Below are 26457 nucleotides of genomic sequence, written 5' to 3'. Positions count from 1 at the left end.
GTGTCTTTTCCTTTCCTCACACTGTCTAAACGTTCTGGTATTCTATGAGGCAATTTAAAACATCCCTATTAGACAGTATTTAAACTTAAAAAAAATTCTAGAAGGGAAAAAAAAGGTTAACTGCTGCAAATAATCCTGAGCATTTGTTTTATCCTGCAGGGTGCCCCAGATGGGTGGGTTTACCACATCAGGAGTGTCCAGATGTATCAGAGTCAAGAGACTTTCTGGCACTCATTATATTGTCTTGTGAGCCACAAATGTCCAAATAAACAAGGTCTGTATTCTCATTCTCTGTCTTAAAGGACCATATGGGTGGTTCTCTTGCATGTTTTAGCCCATTAAATACAGGTTTTCAGATTTTCAGTCTCTCAGGCAGCCTGTGGTTTCGTTTCATTACTCTGGTATAAAAAAGTACATTTTCTCAAAGGTATTTTACTGTAAGTGTGCTAATGCTGTTTCCTGCAGAGACAGTTTTCAAAACTGTCCTTTAGGTAGTAGAATCAAGAACGCTGTAATAACCACGAGTCAGCTGCTGAAAAGATGTATATCTACCAGCCATGCTGTTAGGAATACATCAATTAAGATTTCTATAAAAAGGTGAAAAACATGATCACAATCTCCTGGTTAAAGACAAAACCTCCGGGGCGGCCTCTAGCTCACCCAGTAAGAGCGTTCGCCCCATGTTGGCTGAGTCCTGCAGCGGCGCAGGGTTCGAATCCGACCTGCTGCCCTTTGCTGCGTGTCACCCCCCATCTCTCTCCCCATTTCATGTCTATCCACTTTCAAAAATAAAGGGAAAAGCCCCAAAAAATAATCTTTAAAAAAAAAAAAAAAGACAAAACCTCCAAATATTGAGCAACGGAGCGAAGGAGTCACAGTGCTTTAGTTCAGGGCATCCTGGTTGTCTACGGGTTCCTCTGAACCCCACAACCCAAGAGGCAAATACATTTTTATTTACTTTTACATCACCAAAATTACATTATTTATCGGAGCCAGAAACTGTAAAAACTGAAATTATTGTCGGATTTCCGACAGTCCTTGAACGTGTGACGAACGCTTCTGTCAGGAAAAGTAACCAAATCTAAGCTTAAAATTAGATATATATATAATATTTCATCAAAACCACTTTATTCTACATGTCTCAAAAAGAAACCGTTTGCATGAAGCAGATGCAGTAAAAAAAAATCATTACATTCCTCCTCAGAAGCCATGATTGACTTGGCTGAGACCAACAGTCACGTCAAGTTGTACTGAACTGCAGGATGTTTACACCGAGCAGAGAGGAAGTTGGATGTAGAGGTTGTAAAAATGTCAATATGAATAGCATGTGGAGTCCCCTTTTTTACAATATTGGTTAACATCTGTGGGAACTTTTTAAAATGTTGTATATATAAATTCCATTTTATTGTTTCTGAAATTCAACTTGCGTTTCTTTTCTCTTTTTTTAACCCTCCTGTCACATCAGTTCACTACTTTCATTGAATGTGGGTGTTTTATTCAATTTTATAGCATGTAAAGAAAAATTGATAATAGAACGTCGAAAAACGTAGGAAAAAAATGTCAAAAAAGCACAGATAAAAGTGACAAAAACATCGGGAAAAATGACAATAAACTTGGAAAAAAGTGACAACGTCCGGAAAAGTGACAAAAACGTGACAAAAACCTGGGAAAAGCTTTAAAAACACATCCAAAAAGGGCAAAAAAAAATATTGACAGAAACTAGGAAAAAAAAGAGACAAAAGTGTTAAAAAAGATGACCAAAACTTGGATTTTGTTTTACATTTTGACCCAGAAAAACAAAAGGTTGCATGGTCGACGGGGAAGACAACACCAGGGTTAAGATTGATGGCATTATAACTGTGTTATACTGCACAGAAGACGTGTTTTAGGTTCTCCCTACTTCTTGCCAAGATTGTTCTGTTTCCATGGAGGTGCATGACTTTATATTGCAGTGATCAATGAGCCCGTAGTGAGTAAACTATGACAGAAGCAAAGAACCGCTGCAAAACTGCTTGAGGGTTCAGTGGGTTAATTGTAAGCATCATCTTGTGGAGCTGCTCAACCTCGCCTGATATAAAGATAACATCAAAAGAAAATATACAATTTAATGAAATATAAGGCTTATTAAGCTTCAAGAGAAGCAAGCAGAGGAGCTACATCACACAGCAAATGCCACATTCTGTATTTAAGGAGTGAGGTGAATGGGAACAGTTTTTCTTTTAAGAGAGACAGGAACATTTCGTTGTACGTGAATCTTCAATGACAATAAAAGCATTCATTCATTCATTCATGTATTCATTTATTCATTCGAACATTCATACAGATGCTGTGATTCATTTGCCAGCGGTTATGTGGCAGCAAGAAGCTTAACACATCGCTAACAAATGTCTGGTTCGAGAATTGGCCGGGGAATCTTCGTTGTATGTCATGCCCTATCTTTCTGTCCACATGTGTACTGTCAGCTTTCTTCTGAACTGTCTCATTAGCGTAGAAAATGTCCCAAAATATGCTCTCCTGTTACAGAGAACAGAAACATTTATGCAGAGATGGGCCATACCTAGGGTTGGGTATTGGTAAAATATAAAAAGGATCACAAAACGACAGTTGGCGACATTAAAAAACGGCTTGTTTATTGCTGAGGCCATATGGTCAAAATTAAATGATTGATTAATAATGTTACTTATTTCACCAGTAAATTGCTGGTCAACGACAAAAACAAGCACCAGATGGGAAAAGGGTATTTTACAATAACTTAAAATGCAGCACGAGGCTGGCGAGTTTCAAGTGAACGCACCGTCTGTGTTGTTTTTCCGACAACGGCAGCTGCCTGCAGACTGTTACGTCCCGGTGTTGGATCCTCTACAGGGAAATACAGTCACACTTTACACTGCGTAACGTAAGCTGTCAGCATTTTAACCATTGTGTTTAATCCAGCTACTAGCTAACGGTAACGTAGCGTCCCGTGCAGCGATGCTTCTGAAAAAAAAAAAAAGTCAGGCACCGAAATGAGGCACCAAAATTTCCGTTCTCATTCGGTCTCGTTACTACCGTTTACATCGGAACTGGCGCCCTATTGGCCCCGCGTTTCGGTACCCAACCCTAGCCATACCCCAACTATGTACCTAAGATTAATAGCACCTGTTGTTTTGTTTCTGATTTATTTTCCTTTTTTTTCTGTTCTTTGTGGATCTCATCTCCTCTGTGAGTCGCAATAAAAACAAAGATCCAATAAACAAATAAATCATGCAAACATCAATGGCATGAAAAGAATAATGGGAGTTTTATAGTTGTGTAGTCTTGCAATAAAACATCAGCTCTTTGGATGTCGGATAGTCCTCAAGTGCACCAACGGGGAGAGATTTAGCATCCTTTGGAAAGGTATACACAGTTTTAAAGACTTGGACTTCCAGGACAGTGAACAATGAGTACATTTACTTTCCCTTAACTGCATCCACATTTTCCTCACTTGTATATTTTGATTCTTAGTCTCTCCCACTGACAACACAAGAGGAGAGATTTCCCCCCTTTCTCTCAGGCATTATCTGAAGCGATGGGCAAAGACCAATCTAATAAGAGAATCAGCATGTACAAAGTGTCCTCATCACATGAAATCCCACCAATAGGACCATGTCGACATTTCAAACTAATTCCACGCTCTACTTTTCTTTACCTAGCTGAGATCCCGCTGGTTTACAGTTTAGAATGGCCATCAACGTCGTGTTTCAACAGGAAATACATCACTTTAATGAGGTAAATATGACATTTCATACATTTTTTACATTCTTTAATGGCCCAGAACTGGTATGATCCTGTTAGAGCAGCAAAGATTAATCAATTAATCGAATAGTTGTCAACTATTGAATTAATCGCCAACTATTTAGATAATCCATTGATTGGTTTGGGTCATTTCTTTTGAAAAAAAAAAAAACTTTCTCTGATTCCAGCTTGTTAAATGTGAATATGTTCTAGTTTCTTCTCTCCTCTGTGACAGTAAACTGAATATCTTTTGAGTTGTGGACAACAAGACATTTGAGACAACTAACAACTAATCCTATAATCGAGAAAAAAAATCCACATCTTGGTGTTAAAAGAAAATAATCGTTAGTTTCAGCCCTAGATCCTTTAAAGTTATATTTTATAGAATGAGTGGAAGTAAATGGCTGCCAGTGAAGTGAGATGTCATAAGTCTGGAACAAACTAACTCTCAGTGTTTGTTCAGTCCTGCAGGGTGCACCAGATGCAGTAAAGATGCAGATACATTCCTGCCTTAGTCATATCTGCTAAACTCCCATCTGACACAAACAATCCAACGAAGGCATGGTTTGAGATTTGATTATTTGAATCTCGTGCTTTCAGGAATGTGAGCTCTGTACACTGTTGCACTCATTGTGCGTCCGCGTGGACGAGAGCTGAATGTCTTCGAATGTAAACGTGAGTCACTCACTTGTCTTTCCCTTCTCAGCCTGCCGAATGCCCTCCACGTCCGGGTACATGGGAACAACAGCCACATTGTAGGCGGTGTCGGCGTCCAGGTTCCTCAGGACGGTGGTGGTGGTGCCTCCTGACACCTCCTCCTGTTCGGTGAAATGTAAAAACCGCCGTCAGCACGGTAACGACTTAATGTGATAATGGTGAGAATGTCTGAGTCCACAGTGAAGCGAACAGAAGTGGAGCCGTGCTGAAAGCCCTAAGTCAGTTTTTACTGGCCCCAATACAATTCGTTCTTTTGAAAAACATTTTTAAAAAAGTTTGAAAAAAAAAAAAATGTTAAAAAACATAAAAAAGTGTCCAACTTCAGGTCAGAAAAGCATTACAAAAGTGTCAAAAATGTAAACGAACGTCAAAAAAAAATTTCTATAAAAACGTCAAAACATTTTGAAAAAAAGTCAAATGTTGAAGGCATCAAAAGTGTAAACCCCCCCCCCCCCCCCAAAAAAAAAAAACGTCAAAAGCATTAAGCACCAACTCAATTCTTGATTGGCCAACGGCACATTCAAATCAAATCATCAAAGAGCAGTCTCCGATGTCGGCAAGAGAACGATACGATGACGCCCAAACGGACAAGTGGGTTGTTATATTTACTTGCCTGATGTGGCGTTTTGCCTGCCCCGGGCCATCGAGGCAACCCTTATTGTTGAACCCTGCTTTCGAGGCCTGGATACAATGTTATGAATCGGAAACTTGTAAAAACTCATCATATAACAAAAGCAGTGTGTACCATTTGTTCTTCTCCTCCTGGTTGAGCAGCGTAGAAGACTTTGTAGCTGCGGACGTTTCCCACCGCTGGATCCCAGCGGACCTTCAGGCTGCTGGTGGTCGGGTCGATCACCTGCAAGTTCTTCACTCCACCCAAAGGATCTACGGAGGAGCAATTACAGACAAAAGGAATTTATAGATTAATCGTCTAGGTCATTTACTAACATTGTGATGATTGTCACGGGCCCCAGTTTATTCCATCTTTCCAGAGCTGCGGGAACTTGCAAAAACTGAGGTTTCATCACGGCTTCATCGCGGGGTTTGCAGCTTTCCGATGATGTTCACGTCGCGTAATTACGTCACTTCATAACGTTCCCATGGCAACAGGGGAAAATGGCTGCGCTTGTGTGAAGTAAACGCAACATTTTTCAACTTTCTGCTAAGATATATGTGACTTTTTTGCAACTAAAATGCGGGGATTATGAAATCATGCAAGCCCTGCATATTTTGCGTGGAAATCGGCAATTTATGCAGCGAAAGTGCGGCGTATTTGAAAAAATGCGGCCCCCCCGCATAAATATGCGGACTTTGGCTGATTATGCATTGAATTATGCGATCACATAATCACGTTTTTCAGTGTATTTTCAAAGAGTCCTTGCTACATACAGTACATTTTACTGTTGAAATGCTGAAGATTGGGATATTTAATGTATCATTAATCAGACGCCAATAAGGGATCACATCCTGCTCATGTTTATGAACCTGACTGGTCTCAGATACTTTCTTTAAAACGAGAGTTAAGTGTCGTGTTTTTTGGGAAATGTCCTAAAGTTTTAAGTCGTCACTGGTTCTGCTGGTGAAGCAAACATACCCGACATCTTTCACTTGGGCAAACAAATCTACGGCATCCCAATTAGTGAGGACAGGACTTTTTATTAAATCATTTTATTTTACTAGTTTATGATTTAGGATGATTTGACAAAGGTCTTTATTTTTAGGTTAAATTTCTGGCTAACAGTGTCAAGATTCCGATGCCACATCACTAACATTTGTCCGATAGAAAAATGTATTTATAGCTGTTGAAGTTGTTTTGAAGAAGTCTTTAATCCCGCTCTAAAACTGACCTGCAAGAACTGCTCTATTTTTATGGTTTGGTCTTATTTCTTTGGCGGCCTGTCAATCTATAAGTCACGTCTTTGTTGTCTTTATTAGTTCATGGTGAGTTTAAGATTTACAGTTTAAGGTTTTTGGCCTATGTCGGTTATAAAGTTGTATTTTACTCTATTTTATTATTTTTCCACATCCAAAAGAAAAACACATTCATGAGTTCTGGCTTAGCATTATTCTTCTCTCAGGATCCAGGCCACTTCCTGCAGCTACAAATCGATCAACAGACTCATCTGAACTCACTTGTCTTCCCGTTTGCGGACTGCGACTTGCCCTCCATCTCGTGGTAGACTGGCACGACGGTCACGGTGTACTCGGTGTTGGGCTCCAGTTGCTTCAGGACGGTGGAAGTGGTGGTTCCAGACACCTGGTCCTGGTCGCGGAGAGAGGAAACAACTTTGAACTTGGTGAACTCTAAGAATTGGGACAACTCTTAGAAAAAGAAAAGAGGGGTTTTGGCAGACGCAGAAAGGCTCTCAGACTGAACAATGTCACAGTTTAATGTGTTGTGAGCCCAGTTTTCTTGGATGCAGCTTTAACTGTCTTTGTGCAGCTCAGTAACAGGAACAGTAGAAGCTCAAAGATAAAGGCGGATTTAAGCAGAATGCTTCCACTGTCCTGGGACAGTCTGGGCCTTCGAGCAAAGCACCAAACTGGCAACAAGAAGGAGAGCATGCAAATTTGATATTTATCCATTTAATCCAATAGTAAGTCCTGCAATCTGCCAGTGAGCTGAGATAACTTCAGTTTCCAAACCAAATCATCTCATTTCATTACTGGAACCAAGTGACATAATCTTGAGGGTAATGAAATGGACCCCATCGAGACATTGTCACTGCTTCATAGAAAACTGTTTGGAGATGAGTTAAACCATCTCACATTACTCTCAAATGTTTCCCATTATATGTAAGTCATTGTAAAACAACATTATTCTGTGGTTTTCATCTTTTGATAACGTTATATTGTTCTTTTTCCAGGACAAAAAAAGAAAGAAAGAACTTGCATGAAACTGCTTTGGTTATCATGTCATGCCACTGGCTTTTCTCCACTTGTGTTGAGGGAATTTGAATTTGAGGCCAAAAGTGAGACTAAGCTATTTGCTCACACAGTACAGAAGAAGAATAAAATGTCCCCATTCAATCAGACAACATGGGAGCAGAGCGGACATACAACAGCCAGACACCTTCTCCAGAACAGTAAAATTCGGTAGCAGTCTGGTCCTACACATGTTGCTCCAGAAAATAAAGGTTTTATGCTTTGTATGGTCTAACCTAATCTTACAGTGACCATCAGCTCTTAGACTGATTTTAAATTTGGTTAATTTAACTCCTTTAAATACAGTTTTTCACCTTAAGTAGCTTTAAGGTTAGAAGCATTAACAGTCAGTGGTGCCGCTGTATAAATGCAGAATCTCTGGTAAAGTTTGGTCCTTTACACATAGGCTTCTAAAAACAACATATTATTCACAGTGGACTAATGGCACAAAGAAACCACAATCAAAGACAGATGCAGTTACAATAATAAAAAATAAATAACAGTCAGTTACAGAGGGACAGAAAGAGAGGATTTTAAATAAAGGTCTCTTCTAACTGCCACTGAACAATCATTTTTACTTGATGAGAGCTAAAATCCCTCAAAGTGGCAAAATAAACATATCTCATTTCACATTCCAGGCAGTCATAAAACCAAGATACTAATGGGGCATGGATGAAGTTTTCAGCTTTTGGTAAAAACCCAACATCTGGAACAGGCAAAGCCTGACAGTTACATAAAACTGGCTGAGTTCTGCCCACTAGGCTGCCATTAAGTACAGTTGTTTCGATACCAATACCAGTATCGGAAATGCCTCCGATACTGCCTAAAATGCTGGTATCGATATCAGTAGGTGAGCCTATGCACCGATGCGATACCGGGTAATTTGGCACCGAAAAAAAAAAACTACTCTAAAGTAGTTTATCTTCTTTTTCTGTTTTGATTGACTGTCAAAGTAGATAACATAAGAAAGTTCTTTGGCATTCATTCTCTGTAACCTGAGCCAGGTCATACGAACAATAGTCTGGATCGACGACGGTGGAACATCCAGATGTCCCTCACCTTGCAAAACTGGTTAGTTTCAAAAAACAACAACAAACTTTGAGCTAGCGAGCTACACGCTAAAAAATCTCAAGTTTTAAAGAAAATTTGGATGGTGCAACAAGACAGGCCTGCTTGGTTCTTCCGGGGAATGATTGTAAAGATCTACAAAGAATATGTTTGCGGCATTTCCTCTCTAACTGGGACGTTTTGGGACCGATTGGTGGGATTGCTGTGGACAAAGTACACACAGAGATACACTGGTACACAGGCTACTGTAACCTGAGCCAGGTCACACGAACAATGATAGCAATCACATAACGCACTGGTATCGCATCATGCTTGGTATCGGCCGATAAGCAAGTTCAGGTATCGGGAAGGAGAAAATGGTGCTGATCATCTCTACCATTAAGTGTCTCTTACTTAGCAGTAAATACCAACTTAGGAAAAGTGTTAAACCTGGTGACATAATATTTAAGGAGTCGTAACCAGATGCAGACTTACCACATCCTGCGCTCCTCCGTTAGTGGGCACCCAGATCACGATGTACTCGCGTACGTTTCCCTCCGCGGCATCCCAACGGACGTTCAGGGTGCTGGTGGTGGGATCGGTAACCTTCAGGTTTCTCGCAAAACCCAGTGGCTCTGAGCAGAGACACCAAACAGGAAGACGGATTCAGCGCTTGGATCGGAGCGTCACACAGCTGCTGTCCAGTCAGAGGTTACTGGAGCCCAGGGGGCAGTTTGTCCAGATGTTGGACGGCAAAGAAAATGGTTCTTCTCTGGCTTATTTTTCCTTTAGGTCTCAGTTTTACTCTGCTGTTAGGGAGACTGATGCTGTTGAATACTCTGTTGCACAACTCTTGAATGCGCAGTTTTTATTAGTGTCACTTGGGCCTCTCTGTGACACCAGTAGAAATCACTGTTCCTGACAATCTCAAGGGACTTGATTTGACATTGCCCACTTTTCAAGTGATGAAATTGTTCTCGATCAATCTGTTGGTTGTGTGCTGCTAGGATGTTTGATGTTTTGTGCCTTTAATTATGTTTTCTGCGTTTTTGTTGAACCTCCAACTGCAAATCAAATTTCCCCTTGAGGGACAATAAAGAACTCTGAACTGAATCTGAACTATTGGGAAGCTAATAACACAATAGCAATGAGGTCTGTTGGTAGCGATGTTGGTCACACAGGGCAAAATATATCCACAACCAACATTTTCATCAACTAGGAAAGGCTATGTTTACTGCACAAAATGTATGGTGGCAGAAAATCTGAAACATTTAAAGTTATTGATATCAATATTGAAGTTGAATTTGCAGTCAGAATACATTTAGCTGAAATAGCCGCCCTCAGGACAACCTGTACATTTTTAGCTCCACTTCTGCTAAGGTTCAAAGAATAGCTACCTTTAGTATCTCTCTTTGTTTCCCTCTTTTTCTGTCTCTTTTTCTTTGCGATTGTCCTTTGACTTTTTAGTAGCCTTCAACTGTTCCTCAGTAAGACTTAGAGAGGAAATTATGTGTTTAATGATTTCTTGGAGACTCAAGTGCTTTTTCAAGGTTCATTGAAGCCCTTGAACCTGAATAAAATCTTAAATACCAAACAACCAATAGCAGGTGAGCACAGATACTCACTTGTCTTCCCTTCGTCGGTCAGGCTGGGTCCGTCTCCCTCTGCGTAGACGGGGACCACAGTGACGGTGTAGCGGGTGTCCGGCAGAAGCTTCTCTAGGACAGTTGTGGTGGTGCTCTCCGACACTTGCTCCTGCAAAGGCACAGTGAGTGAATCAAAATAGGGTTCCCCGCGCATCTTCCAGCAGCATGCAGCTCAATCTCTCTCAGGATAGAGAACTTCCAAGAGAACAACCCGTTCTCACTCCGAACTCCGTAAAATACGAACGTTTGGGCAGTGGCTGTCAGCGTCAGATACAACGTAAAAAGCACCCTTCAGCGTGTGTGTAGAATGTACCGGGGAGAGCAGCAGATACACAGGGATTGAAGATGACGTAGCACTAAGGGCGCCTACGGTAGCGAGTAGTATGAAAGCCCGAAAATCCGCATAGGGAGGTTGGTTGGGGGGGTGGATGGGTCAAACAACACAGGACTTTCACCCAGGAGACCGGGGATCGTGTCCCGCGCGTCACGTTTCCTAAACCCAACTGTCCCATTCTTCTTTACCTAAACCCAACAGTCCCATTCTTCTTTACCTAAACCCAACAGTCCCATTCTTCTTTACCTAAACTCAACAGTCCCATTCTTCTTTACCTAAACCCAACAGTCCCATTCTTCTTTACCTAAACCCAACCGTCCCATTCTTCTTTTCCTAAACCCAACTGTCCCGTTCTTCTTTACCTAAACCCAACTGTCCCGTTCTTCTTTACCTAAACCCAACCGTCCCGTTCTTCTTTTCCTGAACCCAACTGTCCAGTTCTTCTTTACCTAAACCCAACTGTCCCGTTCTTCTTTACCTAAACCCAACCGTCCCGTTCTTGTCCCGCGTGTCATGGAAACGTAAGCCCACCCACGACTTTAACCTTAACCTAACTGCGTCAAAAGTGACGCCAATAGTCCCGACCAAGCGTGTTTAGATAAAGCGCGTTTAGATATGATGCTAAAGGAGACTTTTAGCGTCAATAACATCGCCAAAGGCACCTGACCAAGTGTCCATATTTTACGCGATGGGAGTGAGAATGTGTTGCAGAGAAGCACACTGATTGATTTGCAGCCTTTAATCTTGCAAACAGACCAACGTTACGACAGTGCTGTGTCTTTATCAGGGTCAAACACACACTTGGTGAACTAAACATCCTGCCGAACTGCCCTTTACCAAGAGGCTAAATTTCCACCAGCACCCAAGAGCCCTGACCTTTGACTTGCAGCAGGTAGAAAGACAAACCTTCCTCTCGAGGATCAGCAGAGTGTCAAGAAAACTTCACATCAGTTTACTGCACTTGTGATTAAATTGCTGTTGAACTGCTTTTTTAGTGCTGAAGTTCCAAATATTTTGTGACAATATTCAAAACGTCTTCTTTTGCTCTAAAATTACAATACCTTCATGTTGTTTTAGGACAGAACAGCTTCTTAAACCAGTATTTAGACCATCATAGGATTTCACACTAAAACCAGTTAACCACCTTAAAAACTGTCTACATTTTACATTTCCGAATAATTTAACACAACGCAAAAAGATATATTAAACTTATCTTTAGTGAATAATTGCTTACAAACATGACAGTAAAACCTGTAAGAGGATTTAAAAATAAAAGGTTATAGAACTTCTATAACAAAATTACATTGTGTTATTAAATTGTGAAAACCTTTGTTTTTATGGTTTATTTTTTACATGTTGTCCGTGCAACTTTTTTCCTTTTCCTGTATTAAAACTGTGAGATTTTACAAATGTAATCATAAATCAAACTAACTTAAAAAAAAATCCAGTTATTCCAGGATGTGCATTGATTGTTGTTCATTGTCAGTCTTGTATAAAGTACTTGAAAGCAATACTTGAGTGAAAGTACAAGTATCTTCCCAGAAAATGACTTTGGTAGAAGTTAAAGTCTCCTTTTTGAATATTACTTGAGTAAAAGTCTTAAAGTATCTGATATTTACTGTACTTAAGTATCAAAAGTAATTTTCTGATAATAAATAAACTTAAGTATTAGACGTAAAAGTAAAAAAAAACTTTGATTATGAACTTTATGGCCAAAGGTGTGTAATGTTATCTTCATCACCACTTTTGTCGGGGTGATCATCATCTGTTACCATGGCGGCAGAGCCTGCACCAGGGGCTTCCATGACACTATCAGTCATTATGCTTCCTCCTCTTCTTCTTTAGTTTTGGCCTATGATTTTTTTTTTTTTTTTTTACCGCTTGGCAATGGAATGGAGCGTGCATTATCTTGGCAATTTAGGAGCAATGATTCGCCAAATCTGCTTTTTTTTCTAGTGTAACAAATTTCTTCTGATTTTATTTTGTAGTAACGAGTAACTAAGATGCTCAGGGGAGATGTAGTGGAGTAAAAGTAAACATTTTATTTAGGAAATTTAGTGGGGTAAAAGTAAAAGTTTCCGGAAATATAAATAACGAAGTAAAGTACAGATACGTGGAAATTCTACTTAAGTACAGTAGTGAAGTATTTGTACTTTGTTACATTACAACACTGTTCATTGTTCAAACTCCTCTGGCAAAGGCGTTAAAACTTCCTCTGTAGAATTGACTTTGACGTACCAATAGGGGGTAACAGTTATGTCATCGGCAGAGACAAATAAAGCATTTCTAAACAGCCGAGCAGCCAAATCGTCAGTCAGCTGTGATTTCACGGCTCTTTACAGCCTGAACGAGCGTTTCATTAACGGGATTTACACCTACTTATTCTCTACGAGCTGCTCCAGAAAACATAAACCCTACATTTTCAACGATGACGGATGCCCTCTTGCCAAAGGATTTAGGCGCTATTGTGCGGCATGACGGGATTATCCTGTCAAAAAGGCATGACATCACTAACTCCCTGTTGAGCGCTTTGATCGTTTGGTTTCTTTTGAAGAATTCAAATAAAGTCTAAAAGGTTTTTTTAATCTAAAAGGTTTTTTTAATTAACTTCTGCTGCGAAACCTGTTACATTTCAAAGTGCGGTTCTTGTTTCTTATATGTTTTCTATAAAAGGGAGAAACAAAGGAGCAAAGAGGATCTTACCACAATCTCCAGGCCTCCATCCACAGGTTTGTAGATCACTTTGTAGCCCTGAACGTTTCCGTCGGCAGGATTCCAGGTCACAGTGAGAGTGGTGATGGTCGGGTTGGTCACCTTCATGTTGCCCACTCCGCCCAAAGGCACTACGAGTGAGAAAATCATTGTTATTAAACTTTAAATCCATCAACATTTATTCATTTACCCCTTTACAGCAACCAGCAGGTATCCAAAGTGCTTTACATGAAGTAACAACAATAAAGGTAACACTTTACTTAAGAGTGACATGACACTGTCATGAACACATGACACTGTCATGACAGTGTCATGAACACATGACACTGTCATGAACACATGACACATGAACCCTAACCCTAACTTGTCATGACAAAAAACGAATGACACTAAAAGAAGCATTATGTCATAACCGTTTATGACTTGTTTATAATGTTTATGACACGTTCATGACAGTGTCATGTCACTCTTATGTAGATACCTTCAAGTAAAGTGTAACCCAATAAAACATAACATACAGTACAATCAGAAAAAGAATACATAAAAGCAGGATGAAAGCGAGATCACCTGACAGTTTGTGCCTCGACGCTGGAACTTCTAAAACCGCAATGACCTTTTGTTTTAAATACCCTTTGAACAACTGAACAGTCCCACAGTAACTTACACGTCTTTCCGTCCTCTGACTGGCGTTTCCCCTCCCTGGCTGGGTAGACGGGTACCACTGACACTGTGTACGGCGTGTCGGGCATCAAGTTCCTGAGAATGATGGAGGTGGTGCCTGTAGGAACTTGCTCCTGTTTATAGAGATTCATAATTTAAAAAAAAAGTCATTTAGATGCTTAGTTAATCCCCGAGCTGGCTGCAGGATCTGTTTTTGTGAGGCGGGTGTGAAAGAGTCTCACCATCTCCTCTCGGCCACCAGCCACCGGCACAAAGAAGACCTTGTAGAGGCGAACGGCTCCGTCAGCCGGGTCCCAGTTCACAGTCAGAGAGGTCATGGTGGGGTCCGTCACCCTCAGGTTCTTCACTCCTCCCAGTGGCCCTAAACAAGAGCACAGGTCAGGCTGCTCATAAGGTTTTAAGACCAGCACCTGTTATTTCAATATTTTGAGAGGATATCAATCTGTTGTGTTTTAATCTTGACTGAATTATGTTTAAGGGTTGTTCATGTACCGGCTATAGACCTAATCACAACGTCTGTTTACAATAACTTCTGAGCAGAAAACTCATGTATCCCGTAGATACAATTTAACAGCGCAGAGCAAAACAGGGCCAAGGAACAACGGGATATACAAACACTATTTAACAACTGTTGATGTGTTGTTGTCACTTAGTACATTTTAACTTCATCTTTTACTCAGACTGCAGACTGAATCAGTAACTTCACCTTTTAGTTTATTTGTATAGGAAAAATGAAATGGCTTCAGCTTCTGTGCAGGTCAGTGTTGAGTCTTACTTGTCTTTCCATTCTCAGACATGGTCTTTCCCTCTCGGCCGGCGTAAACCGGAACCAGAGAGACGGTGTAGAGGGTGTCGGGCTGCAGGCTTCGCAGAGTGGTGCTGGTTGTGCCTGAAGACACCGTTTCCTGAGTTCAACAACAAGTTACACAAATCAGCTGCTTTTCGAAACCCAGACAGAGAAACAAGCATGCAACTGTAACAGTCTTGTATAAAGTACTTGAAAGCAATACTTTAGTAAAAGTACAAGTATCTTACCAGAAAATGACTTTGGTAGAAATTAAAGTCTCCTTTTAGAATATTACTTGAGTAAAAGTATCTGATATTTACTGAACTTAAGTATCAAAAGTAAATGTTCTGATATTAAATGTACTTATGTATTAGAAGTAAAAGTAAAAAAAAAACACATTTGATTATGAACTATAAGTATAAGTAACGTTCACCACTGTCGTCGTGGGTGTTCGTCTGTTACCATGGCGGCAGAGCATGCACCAGGTGATTCCATGACACTATCATAATTATGCTCCCTCCTCTTCTTCTTTAGTTCTGGCCTAACATAGTATGTTGTTTTTTCCGCCGCTTGGCAACAAACGGGCATTGCGTTACCAACTGGAATGGAGCGTGCTTTAACTTGCAATCTAGGAGCAATGATTCGACAAACCTGCTTTTTTCCAGTGTAACAAATTTCAGTTACACTTTACTGGAAGGTATCTACATAAGCGTGACATGACACTGTCATGAACGTGTCATAAACATTATAAACAAGTCATAAACTTTTATGACATAACACTTCTGTCATTAAGTGTCATTCGGTTTTTGTCATGAGAAGGAGAAGTTAGAGTTAGGGCTCATGTGTCATAATAGTGTCATGTGTTCATGACAGTGTCATGTCACTCTTATGTAGATACCTTCAAGTAAAGTGTTACCCAAATTTCTTCTGATTTTATTTTGTGGTGATGAGTAACTAAGATACTGAGGGGAAATGTAGTGGAGTAAAAGTAAAAAATTCCAGAAAATGTAAATAATGAAGTTAAGTAGAGATACGTGAAAATTCTACTTAAGTACAACACATTACAACACTGGAAATAACTATAGAAGGTTGTTTAGGATGCTTAGCATCAGCAGCTGTCAGTTTGCCTCTGAGCAGTGCAGTTAACCCCCAAACTGTCCACTTAAATTATGCTCCAACAGAAACAGACTGGTCGCAGCGGGTAAGCCTGAGGGCTGTTGGACAAAGCACGATAAACACATTAGCCAAATGACAACTGTGTGGTGGTTTTGGCACATGATAAGAAAGAGAAAAACGTAACATAACATAACATTGATGGTGAAGCACATTTTTGAGTCTAGAGGAGCTTTAAGGATTTAAAAGTGCCAGACGTGTTCAGACACATGGGTGAGTAATTTAGCTTCAAGTTCAACGCTGCACAGTGCCAGCCGACAGGAAGTGGATGGGGGTCCTACCAGTCCTACCATGCTCTCAGCTCCTCCGGCGGCCGGGACGTAAATGACTTTGTACTCCTTCACCCGGCCCTCGGCGGGCTCCCATCGCACGTTCAGGGTGGTCATGGTGGGGTTCAACACCTGCAAGTTCCTCACTCCACCCAGAGGCTCTGAGGCAGCAGAAACACACATGTTCCATTAGCAGCGAGTCTCTTTATTTACTCCACTTACTGAACTGCACTGAAGTACTAGTAATTTATCTTTTAGCACATTCTGTACTGTCCGTTTTACAGCACCACATGTTTCTCAAAGCTGCAGTATCGGGGGTTATTTTGCAGGTAAAGACTTTATATTCAACAAGAAATAAGCTCATAAAATATCACCATTACAATTTACTTTCTTCCTTGCTACTTTTGTTCATTCTTTCTTATCCTTTTTTGTCAGAGTCCTGTGAAAACCACGCCATCATCTCCCAAACATCAACTTTCTATGAGCTAAAAAAACAAACCAATCAGTTTCTTTGCTGTGATTTTTCAGATAATCCAATTAGTTTTTTAAGAGTTTATTTACCTTAAAAAGCTGAAATTCCCACAGCCTGTAAAGGCACACTTGAAATCCTTAAGTATATCTGAAAACCGCTTAATTTGAAGACGCATGGTTTTAAGTGACATCTAAAGATCTTTTCAGACCAAATGGTAATAATTGACATGTTAATTTAAAGATTTGAACCCATTTATCTCAAGATGTCTATCCACAGCCAATCCAAACTTTGTATTTCCAAGTGCAAGTTTTTTTTTTTTTTTTTTTTCAGCAGCTGGTTTGATTTCTGCAAATTTGATGTTTGATGTTGATACATTAACTTAAATATATGCTTTACTTTCCCACTGGTATGACTACTTCCTCCTTCACTGTGAGATACAGAAGTAGCAGAAAGTAGCGTCTGCAGCACAGTGAGAACTATTTTCTTTGTTACGTCCAACTCTTACTGGTTTGTCCTTCGCCACTGATGTCTTTGCTGAGGCCGGTGGGATACACGGCGGCCACGGTGACGGAGTACAGCGTGTCGGGCTCCAGCTTCGGCAGGATGACGGTGGTCTTCTTCCCTCCGACCTGCGTCTGTTCACAGGAAACATGTCAGCAAGTGAGACTCACTAGCGGAGACAGAAACATTTTCTCTTCACAGCGACACAGCAGTTTATCAAAGTGGCTGACGCATGAACAAGACTGACGCAGCCAATAGACAAGTCTCTGGCAGTGAGTCATGTGTCGGGCTCATCCATGTGTTCCCACGGTCCTATGTTCCCAGGCAAGTGTGCCTCTCGTTATAAACTAACATTGTAAGAGTTTGGTAAGGGCTATTTTCACAGTTCAAATCACAAAAGAACAAAGAGAGAGATGGAAATGTAGTTTAAATGGTAAAAAAAAATCTGTTCAACCACTGTGGAGATATTCATGTCTAAAATAAAGAAGTCGGTCTTGCCCACAAATTTGAGAGCGCACAATAGGCTTCAAGGAGTATAACATCAGTAGGCTATATCTGAAGGTGATTTCAACATATTAAACATTTGATTTTGGGGGTAAACATTGCTGAGAACATAAAACCCTTTGAAAGATCTCCTTAAAAGGTCCCATGGCATGAACATTTTTTTTTAGGTTTTTTAACATTAATATGAGTTCCCCCAGCCTGCCTATGGTCCCCCAGTGGCTAGAAATGGTGATAGGTGTAAACCGAGCCCTGGGTATCCTGCTCTGCCTTTGAGAAAATGAAAGATCAGATGGGCCGATCTGGAATCTTCCCTTTATGACGTCATAAGGGGAAAGATTACCTCCCCTTTCTCTGCTTTGCCCGCCCAGAGAATTTGGCCCACCCATGAGAGAGAGAGAGACATCATGGCTTGCAAACAAGCGAAGCATGGCAGTTGGTCAAGGCCACACCCCCACCCTCCACCTTGCCCCCCCTCTCTCCTCCTCAATAGCATTTAAAGCTACAGACACAGAAATGGCACATCCTAAGGAAAGCTCATTGTGGGACTGGCTCTAGTGGCTGTAATTCTGCTCCAAGGCTGAATTTCAGGAAAGAGACTTCAGATACAGTATTAGGGGACCACTAAGGTCTATATAAAGAGACTTCAGATACAGTATTAGGGGACCACTAAGGTCTATATAAAAGAGACTTCAGATACAGTATTAGGGGACCACTAAGGTCTATATAAAAGAGACTTCAGATACAGTATTAGGGGACCACTAAGGTCTATATAAAAGAGACTTCAGATACAGTATTAGGGACCACTAAGGTCTATATAAAAGAGACTTCAGATACAGTATTAGGGGACCACTAAGGTCTATATAAAAGAGACTTCAGATACAGTATTAGGGGACCACTGAGGCCTATGTAAAAGCATCCAAAAACCAGCATGTCATAGGACCTTTAATGTGTCGTATCGAGAGGATATTTAGCTGGAGAACAAAGATACCCTCCCGTCTGTGTCCTCAGAAGTGGTGTCAGGGTTTTCCCTGCCATATTAAGTCTTAGGTGCAGCACCCGAGCCGTTTTTGTCAGCACCTAAGCTGAATGAATGTGAAATGCGGCAAAAAAGCGCCAAAAACAGCGGGAAAAAATGCCACAAACGTTGAAAAAAGCATCAAACTAACTAAAATACTTTTCTCAGGTCTAATGCTCGTTGTACTTCTTTAGCAAGCTTTGTCTTTAAGCTTTTTGAGTGTTAGTTATTTTTTTATCTGCTCTAGCTTTTCCAAAGTTTTAGACACAGGTATGGGGATAATACTGGTCCAAAATTATGTCGAATTGCATATTGTTTTCCTTGAAAAACATCAGATTTTCTTGAGGAAAGACCCTTAAACCCCGCCGTATAAATATGTGCACCTAAGTCTTCGATGAAAGAGATCAAATAAAAGCTGTATGAATGCAAATACTGACATGACATCTTTATTTTTCAGGATAGGTTTATTCAGGAAAGCAGTTTAAAAATCCCTGTTGTTTATCAATCGACATAAAAAGGGGGCTAAAATTAAGCTTAATATTATGCTCATTTTCAGGTTCATAATTGTATTTAAAGGTTATATCAGAATATGTTTACATGGTTTCATTTTCAAGCAGAGTATGAGGGCGTGCCCTGACAGTAGCTAGGTAAGGACTACTAGCCAGTCAGAAGCAGAGTATGAGGGCGTGCCCTGACAGTAGCTAGGTAAGGACTACTAGCCAGTCAGAAGCAGAGTATGAGGGCGTGCCCTGACCGTAGCTAGGTAAGGACTACTAGCCAGTCAGAAGCAGAGTATGAGGGCGTGTCCTGACCGTAGCTAGGTAAGGACTACTAGCCAGTCAGAAGCAGAGTATGAGGGCGTGCCCTGACAGTACCTAGGTAAGGACTACTAGCCAGTCAGAAGCAGAGTATGAGGGCGTGCCCTGACAGTACCTAGGTAAGGACTACTAGCCAGTCAGAAGCAGAGTATGAGGGCGTGTCCTGACAGTACCTAGGTAAGGACTACTAGCCAGTCAGAAGCAGAGTATGAGGGCGTGTCCTGACAGTACCTAGGTAAGGACTACTAGCCAGTCAGAAGCAGAGTATGAGGGCGTGCCATGCTAGCAGCTAGGTGAGCATTATAACGTGTGTTCCAAAGTGACCACGTTTGTCTCTGAAGTAAAGGCTGGACTACAATAGAGCTGTTTGGAGCAGGTTGTGAACAGTGTTTTCTGTTGGAGATGGTAAGTCCCTTTGGGGGGGACTTTGGGCTTTTTCACTTTCTAAACCTATAACATGAACAAAAAAAGACATATAACACAATAAAAGGAAAGGGAAAAAGCCAAAAAGCATAATATGAGCACTTTAAAGTTTTTCTGCCATCGCTAATTTTTACTTAAGTAAAAGATCTAAATACTTCATCCGCTTCTGGTCATTAAATACAAGAACAAAAATATATGACATCCTGTATCAAAAGTGAAACGAGCAGAAAAGACAAAATAGCTGAGAGAAACATCTTAATGTGTAATCACTTATCCCTGCCGTCATCACTCCGTCTTCCAAAAGCTAAACTGAAACTCTAAAACGCACAAGAACTCGCAGTGTGACCGCTGTTTCTGAGGACACAATGTCAGCAAAGTATTTACATTGTTTACACGTGAGTACGTAAAGTATTTCTCTGGCAGGGAATCCAAGCAGGCCTTTGGGAAATCCTGAGCAAACAGCTCAGCAGTATATCATGAAAATGATCCCACACTGTAAACACATTCATAGAGGGTGTAAACAGTTTGCCTGGTAGCCAAGAGATTAATGGCAGAGGCTATAGCGTCACATTTGCATCAGTATTTTAGGTATTTGGCTCCTGTGGAAATCAAACTTGTGACATTTTGTGAGAAGATCTTTTAATCGTGAGGTAACTGAGCCGCTCATTTCATGACACTGTATTCATCACAGAAGCTATGTCGTCATACAAGTTTTACATTTTTTTAACAAATGAAAGAATTTATTTATTCTTTTGTTGTATTTTATTGTATTTATGTAAAAAAGATTCCCCACAAATTAAAGAAGAAAAAACGTTTACTTCATTGTTTAATTGAGTGAGCCATAAGCCACGGAAGAACCCATTACATTTGGGAGTGGATCTAAATCACGGGGTGGATACACAAATTTTATCACCTCAGTTACAATTGCAAGATCAGTTACCATCTGAGAGCCCTTCTAGTTTGTTTTTTATCTCTGTGGGTATCCAGTATGATTTATTTCACTGTGAGTTACAGGAAGACCACCTCAGTCTACAGCTATCAATCTTCTTGACTGTAAATATTCACTATATTCAGTAATAGAGTATATATCATTAGCCCAGATCTGGACCTAAGAAAACAGTAGTTTTTCATTTTATTTGCACAATTCCCAAAGTGGAAATTTACTATTTTTCTCCATTTTTCAAAGCAGTGAGGACACCCGGAGTTCCTGAACAAACAAACATCCTGTCTGGTTTCATATGACTAATGTGAAAAACAGCACGCCTGCAGACGACACCAGATGCTCCGAGTCTCCTGTTGTACACATCTGACCTACGCCGCGAAGGGGATCACATATCTATTGGACACATTTGTACCGCTGACATCACTGATTCCACCCTGACACTTTGTTTGGGGGAACACTGTCATAACATCTCAGAGACGCAATCAAAATGTGTAACTCATTGAAATTCTTTTCATACAGCCCATAGTTTCCTTTAAAGTTATTTCTAGGCGCTAATCACTGTTGAGTCATCGTGCAGGAATGCGAGCTTGGCGGGCCGATTGCGGGACTCCTCTAACTGCGAGATGCTGTCATAAACCAAACGTCAAACTTTGGACGAAGGAGCTCAGAATGGCCAGGGAGTTCTCTCGCAGAGCGCTGGAGGTTCTGCTGAACTCCTTCAGGACAACTTGGTGAATCTCAGGAGGCGAGAGACCAGAGATTTTACATCCAGCTCGTACTGTAAATGCAACGTCTTTGGCAACATCTGTTCCCTGATTTATTGAATGTTTTGTTGTCAAACATCTCTACTGTGACTTGATGATAAAGATGATAATGATCATCATCATCAAGTCACAGAGATGTGTGAGGGTGATGTCAAATCACAGTCCATCAATCAAGGGATTTTGCTTTTCATGTACTGTAACTGAGTCAGTGCAGTTTGGGGTTCTGCTACATCACTTTAATATTTCCATTTTGGGAGACTTTCTACGTTTAGAGGAACTATTGTATGTTTTTTTCCTAAAACCACATTTATCCGACAGTTGGCCATAGTTTTGCACATTTAGATTTGTCTTTTATCATGACATTAATTTGGTTGTTTGTTGGGTAAACGTGGAATATGTTTTAGATCTTGTTTTGTGAAAGTTGTGTTTTCTTCTGTATTTGTTGAAGACATTTATCTTAGTTTTTTACCTATTAAGCAAACACACACTCCAGTTTTCTTTCACTTTTAAACATTTGAATATCTAGCCAACATAAAGGTCCATGAATCCCTGAAAGTGGAGGTTTCACACAGTGTAAAAACTACTCTAATTGTCTTAAAAATAGGTGCTTTAAGTTTACTTTAAGATTGCTGCTGATACTTGTGTACTTTTACATGAATAAATTCCAGTGCAGGACTTTTTTGGTACTTAAATAAAGGGCTTTTTCCACCACTGGTGCCTTAAAGATACATACAAGAAAAATGTATTTCAGTCTTTTGTCAGTGTTAGCTCCTGATTTATTCAACTTTTTTTGCAGTCATCTCTAAATAACTCAAACATGGCTTATTTCAAATGATCTATTCAACAAAAATGCATGCGGACGACACAGTATTTGCCTTTATATCATTTTAGCTCCTGTCCCGGCAGAGTTTTATGGCTTTTTTCCATTTTGGAGATCCTGGAAGTATATCTCTAGAGGGTAGGAAGACTTCCCATCATTTCAAACTGTTGATAATTGATTTGTTTCTATATGTGCGCTGGGACTCGTATTGCAAACTCTTCTGACAGTTTTAAAGCTCCCCATCACATTGAGATATCCATCGGTTTGTCATCAAGCAGCTAAAGCCCGTTGGAAATGTTCCCAGTGGTCAAAAAGCACCACCGCACCCCAAAAAGAGTTGAACAAAACCTCACTTTACAAAACCATCAGGAAAATCCACCCTAAAAAGGAATTCAGTCATATTGTTCCTCTAATCCTGCACAAACAGATAATACCCAGTGTGCATTCACAGCCATGTGCTAATGGAACAGAGGGATTTCTTTCCTGGTAAACCTCAAATTATACAAAATCGTTCCTGAACTGAAGCCAATCTGGATGTAAAAACTTAGATAAACATTTTAGAAATCTCTGCAGTCACTCTATTGTTCAACGTTATTGGAGCAGCTCCAGCTTTCGTCTTTGGATGAAATGGTGTGTGTGTGTGTGTGTGTGTGTGTGTGTGTGTGTGTGTGTAGGCGGAAAGTATTTTATGTTAACCCTGCTAGAAAAAAAATGTTTTATTGAGTTTAAATCAAATATACTGCCTTTACGATTTTATTTTCCAGGAGACTCTGGCATATCTAAAATTAGGAATGCACAATTTTCCCAATAACTTTTATACAATCTATAAACCAATAGCTACATTATTTTTAGTTAGTTTTTCTGTACCTGTTTTTCTCGACACATTTTAACTTGTGCAAACAGGACATATCTACTCTATTATGTACGCTGATGACAGCACTGTATTTGTATCTAACATTTTTGTTTTAAATATCGTAAAATGAGCAGTGAACTTACTGAGAGAGGCTCGCCTCCAGCGGCGGACTTGTAAGTGATCTTGTAGTTCTGTACGTTGCCAGGGGCGTGGTCCCACTTCACCGTCAGCGTGGAGGTGGTGGCGTTAAAAACCCTCAGGTTTCGAGGAGGCTCAGCGGGTACTGGGAGCACACAGGGAAATCCAGTGAGATAAACAGAAAGATCAGTTGTGTTGGATTAGCGATGGTAAGGATGATGGTGAGAATGATGATGGTGAGGATGGTGATGCTTCCACAATCTCGCAGGTCACAAAAGCTGGAAGGGTCAATTTGAGGATGGAAGCAGCAAAACAGGAGCAGCAGTATGAAGCTGTTCAGAGCAGAGCTGGAGGTCAATTACTTTGAATTTAAATCTGTTAACATCAATAACTATTGAGCTGGGTTTTTTTTCTAATTACAGTTAGTGCCAAGTGTGCCTGCAAATTGCAAAATGTCCCTTCAGCTTTGGGATATACATGCGCCAGTAGTTCTCAAACTTATTACTCAAAGGTCCGCATCTAATTTTTATTCAAAGTCAAAGGTCTGGAACAATTAGCGATAACAAAATAACTTTTAAGCAACACACATTCAAGTTGAGCACCGAGTTTTCCTTGTCAACTTTTGTACCGATACCAGTACCCGTACGGATCAACTATGGTCCGATACATCACTATTGTATGTTCAACGTCACTAATAATTTATTGATCAATAGTCAATTTATTTCTAAATAGAAAATGTTACGCTTGTAACGTATTGTATTTATAACACGAGGTATGGCCTGGGTCAGAAATTGACTTACCGTTTGGCCTGGATGCGGACCTTGGTCCAGACTTTGAGAAACCCTGACATACGTGGTTTGATATAACAAATGTTGATATTGTACCAAATAAATTTGGATAGGCTCTATAGCCTGTCCAAATTTTGGAATTCTAACAAATAAAATAAAAAAAATTCTAAATCAAATTATGAAAGGTAAATTAGAGTGTAAATGTTACTAAAGTCTTGCTGATTTTGTTCATTTAAAAGTTCACTGAGCTTCAACCCTACAGCAGAAACACTGTACAATAATGCAACAACATGCAACAACATTAATGTGATGACTGAGGTGACCACTGATGAATGATGACATGACGTTACGGTGTGAGATGAATCAAACTGTGACAACAGAAATGTTATGATGACAAAATGGTTAAGGACGGGGGAAAAAAAAACAAAATGATTGATGGAGGAATTAAAACAATCATTCACATGGATGGAGGTTTGTGGAGGACGACATGTTACAGGTTTACATTAAACCCCTTTTTGCATTAAAAACCCTAAATCTACGTTCACACCACAATCTACTGCATGTTTACTTGGAAGCAAATCCGGGGGGAAATTTGCCCAAAAAACTAAAATGTGCCCAAAACAAAAATATACGTAGCGGTTTTTTAAATGTTCAATGTTAAAACAAAACTCAACGTGTCGGAATAAGATTTTGTTTTTTAACCAACAGATACAAGTGTTTTTTTGTCTTCATGGTCAGGTATTATTCAGTTATTAAGTTAAGTTGCTTTCTGATGCACCAAAATGATTAAAAGGTAAAAAGGCAGCCGTGACCAAAGTTTCTTTGTTTGCAGAAAATCAACAAACATCTATCTACTTGCGTTGCTTGTGGTGTGAACGCTCAGTGAAACACTGAAATGCACATTCATGCAGTTAAGAAAGAAAAGGTGTGTTTATGTCAACACTGTCTCTTATGGTCCACATTCAAATTCCACACAAAATCATGAACAACACAATGAAAAGGAACCGGTCCTTCTCATATGACATACCATCCGGATCCTTTAACACTAGGAAGAGATGTTGAGAAAACAACAACGTTATTATTTGAATGTCAAGGGAATTCTGTGTGTAAAATGTTTGTTTTTTTGGGAGCTGATAGAGCTACGTGGGCGCTTACATGTACGCTCGCTTCCAATCAGGTCCTCGCTCTCCGACTCATCGGGGTAGATGGCCGTGACGGTGACGGAGTACTCTGTGTCGGGGTCCAGGTTCTGCAGGACGTGGGAGGTTTCATCACTATTCATGATGGCCTGGTGACGGAGACAGAACGAGAAGAATAAAAGAAGTATGTTAACAGTGTCTTATGTTATGGTAGTAGGACATCAAAAACTATATTTTTTTAATGCAGTTGGAGACCCTTTGTAGTTCGTCCAAAGAAAGAAAGAAAGCAAGAAATCCTCAGCAATTAAAACGGGGTGGAAGAATCAAAGTCATGGATGGAGAGCGATCTTTTGCATGAACTCTGTAAAGTCACCTCGCCTCCAAAAGGTCGTTGAAGATGTGTTCAGAAAGAAGTGTTTTCTTCTATCTATGTAGTCCAAATTCATGTGATGCTTGTTTTCCCTTCAACTCCATTCTTTGTGCTTGATGCTCATTAAACTAGAATTTACAGAAGTCACTTGTCAATCAAACACTATGGATGGTAAACTAAGAAACCGCAAACTACAAGCTTGTACTTTTAGTTGGAGAAGTTGGAGCCTTATAAACAAAAACTTGGCAGCTCGTTTTTTAGGGACATTGATTTAGCTGTATTTTCTGTTGATTCAGTGTATGTGAACGACAACTTCCTGCTTCTTCTAACAGACATAATAGTCATTTAGTTTTTTAAAAAGATGTGCAAACCTTGATTGGAAATCCTTGACTGATAAACACGGAAAATAAAGTTTAAGAAAAATCTTATCCTGCAGTGTATTTCATTTAAACCCAACCTCTGAGACGACAAGCATTTTGCAGCAACCAATAGACCAATCGACCAATAAAGAAAGTTTAATAATTTTAAATTTGGAGATGAACTAAGACTGCAATGAACAACCTGATATGGATTTCATTCACACAAGTGTTTGCTGGGTGGGGGAGCAAAAACAAACGTGGAGGGCCAAAATATAACAAGAAGAAAACAAAGAGAGCATTATTGTTGCCTCAGCTGAACTGGATTTATTTTTACTTTGTGTCTTGGCGAACACAATAACTGGGTTTTGTGAGGCATGTCAGTTTAAGGGACCTGTGAAACCACAACGGATCATTCTTGTCTTCTTTTTTACTTCAATAATAAGACAATTTGTAATGTTTCATTTAAACAAAACCATACCCAGTTTCATAATCATAACTTAACC

General features: G+C 40.1%; 2 protein-coding genes across 5 annotated transcripts in view; both read right to left on the bottom strand.

Moving 5' to 3' along the window:
- LOC116045413 overlaps positions 1-26457 on the bottom strand; it is a 977204-nt gene that overhangs the window by 359703 nt on the left and 591044 nt on the right. The window lies entirely within an intron of this gene.
- col12a1b (collagen, type XII, alpha 1b) overlaps positions 1-26457 on the bottom strand; it is a 158383-nt gene that overhangs the window by 65873 nt on the left and 66053 nt on the right. For 3 of the 4 annotated variants that reach the window (XM_035995046.1, XM_031293032.2, XM_035995044.1), the window contains exons 28-41: positions 25242-25374; positions 25114-25131; positions 23304-23443; positions 17025-17154; positions 16069-16208; positions 14594-14723; positions 14040-14179; positions 13802-13931; positions 13129-13268; positions 10071-10200; positions 8941-9080; positions 6607-6736; positions 5219-5358; positions 4445-4574 (exon numbers count right to left, since the gene is read on the bottom strand). In XM_035995046.1, coding sequence (XP_035850939.1) covers positions 4445-4574; positions 5219-5358; positions 6607-6736; positions 8941-9080; positions 10071-10200; positions 13129-13268; positions 13802-13931; positions 14040-14179; positions 14594-14723; positions 16069-16208; positions 17025-17154; positions 23304-23443; positions 25114-25131; positions 25242-25374 — 1771 coding nt within the window. The remainder of the gene's footprint in view (positions 1-4444; positions 4575-5218; positions 5359-6606; positions 6737-8940; positions 9081-10070; positions 10201-13128; positions 13269-13801; positions 13932-14039; positions 14180-14593; positions 14724-16068; positions 16209-17024; positions 17155-23303; positions 23444-25113; positions 25132-25241; positions 25375-26457) is intronic. The other variant, XM_035995045.1, reaches the window with a different exon arrangement.

The sequence above is a fragment of the Sander lucioperca genome, chromosome 19, assembly GCF_008315115.2.
Source record: "Sander lucioperca isolate FBNREF2018 chromosome 19, SLUC_FBN_1.2, whole genome shotgun sequence".
NCBI classification, from domain to species: Eukaryota; Metazoa; Chordata; class Actinopteri; order Perciformes; family Percidae; genus Sander; species Sander lucioperca.
This window is presented reverse-complemented; position numbering and strand designations above follow the sequence as displayed.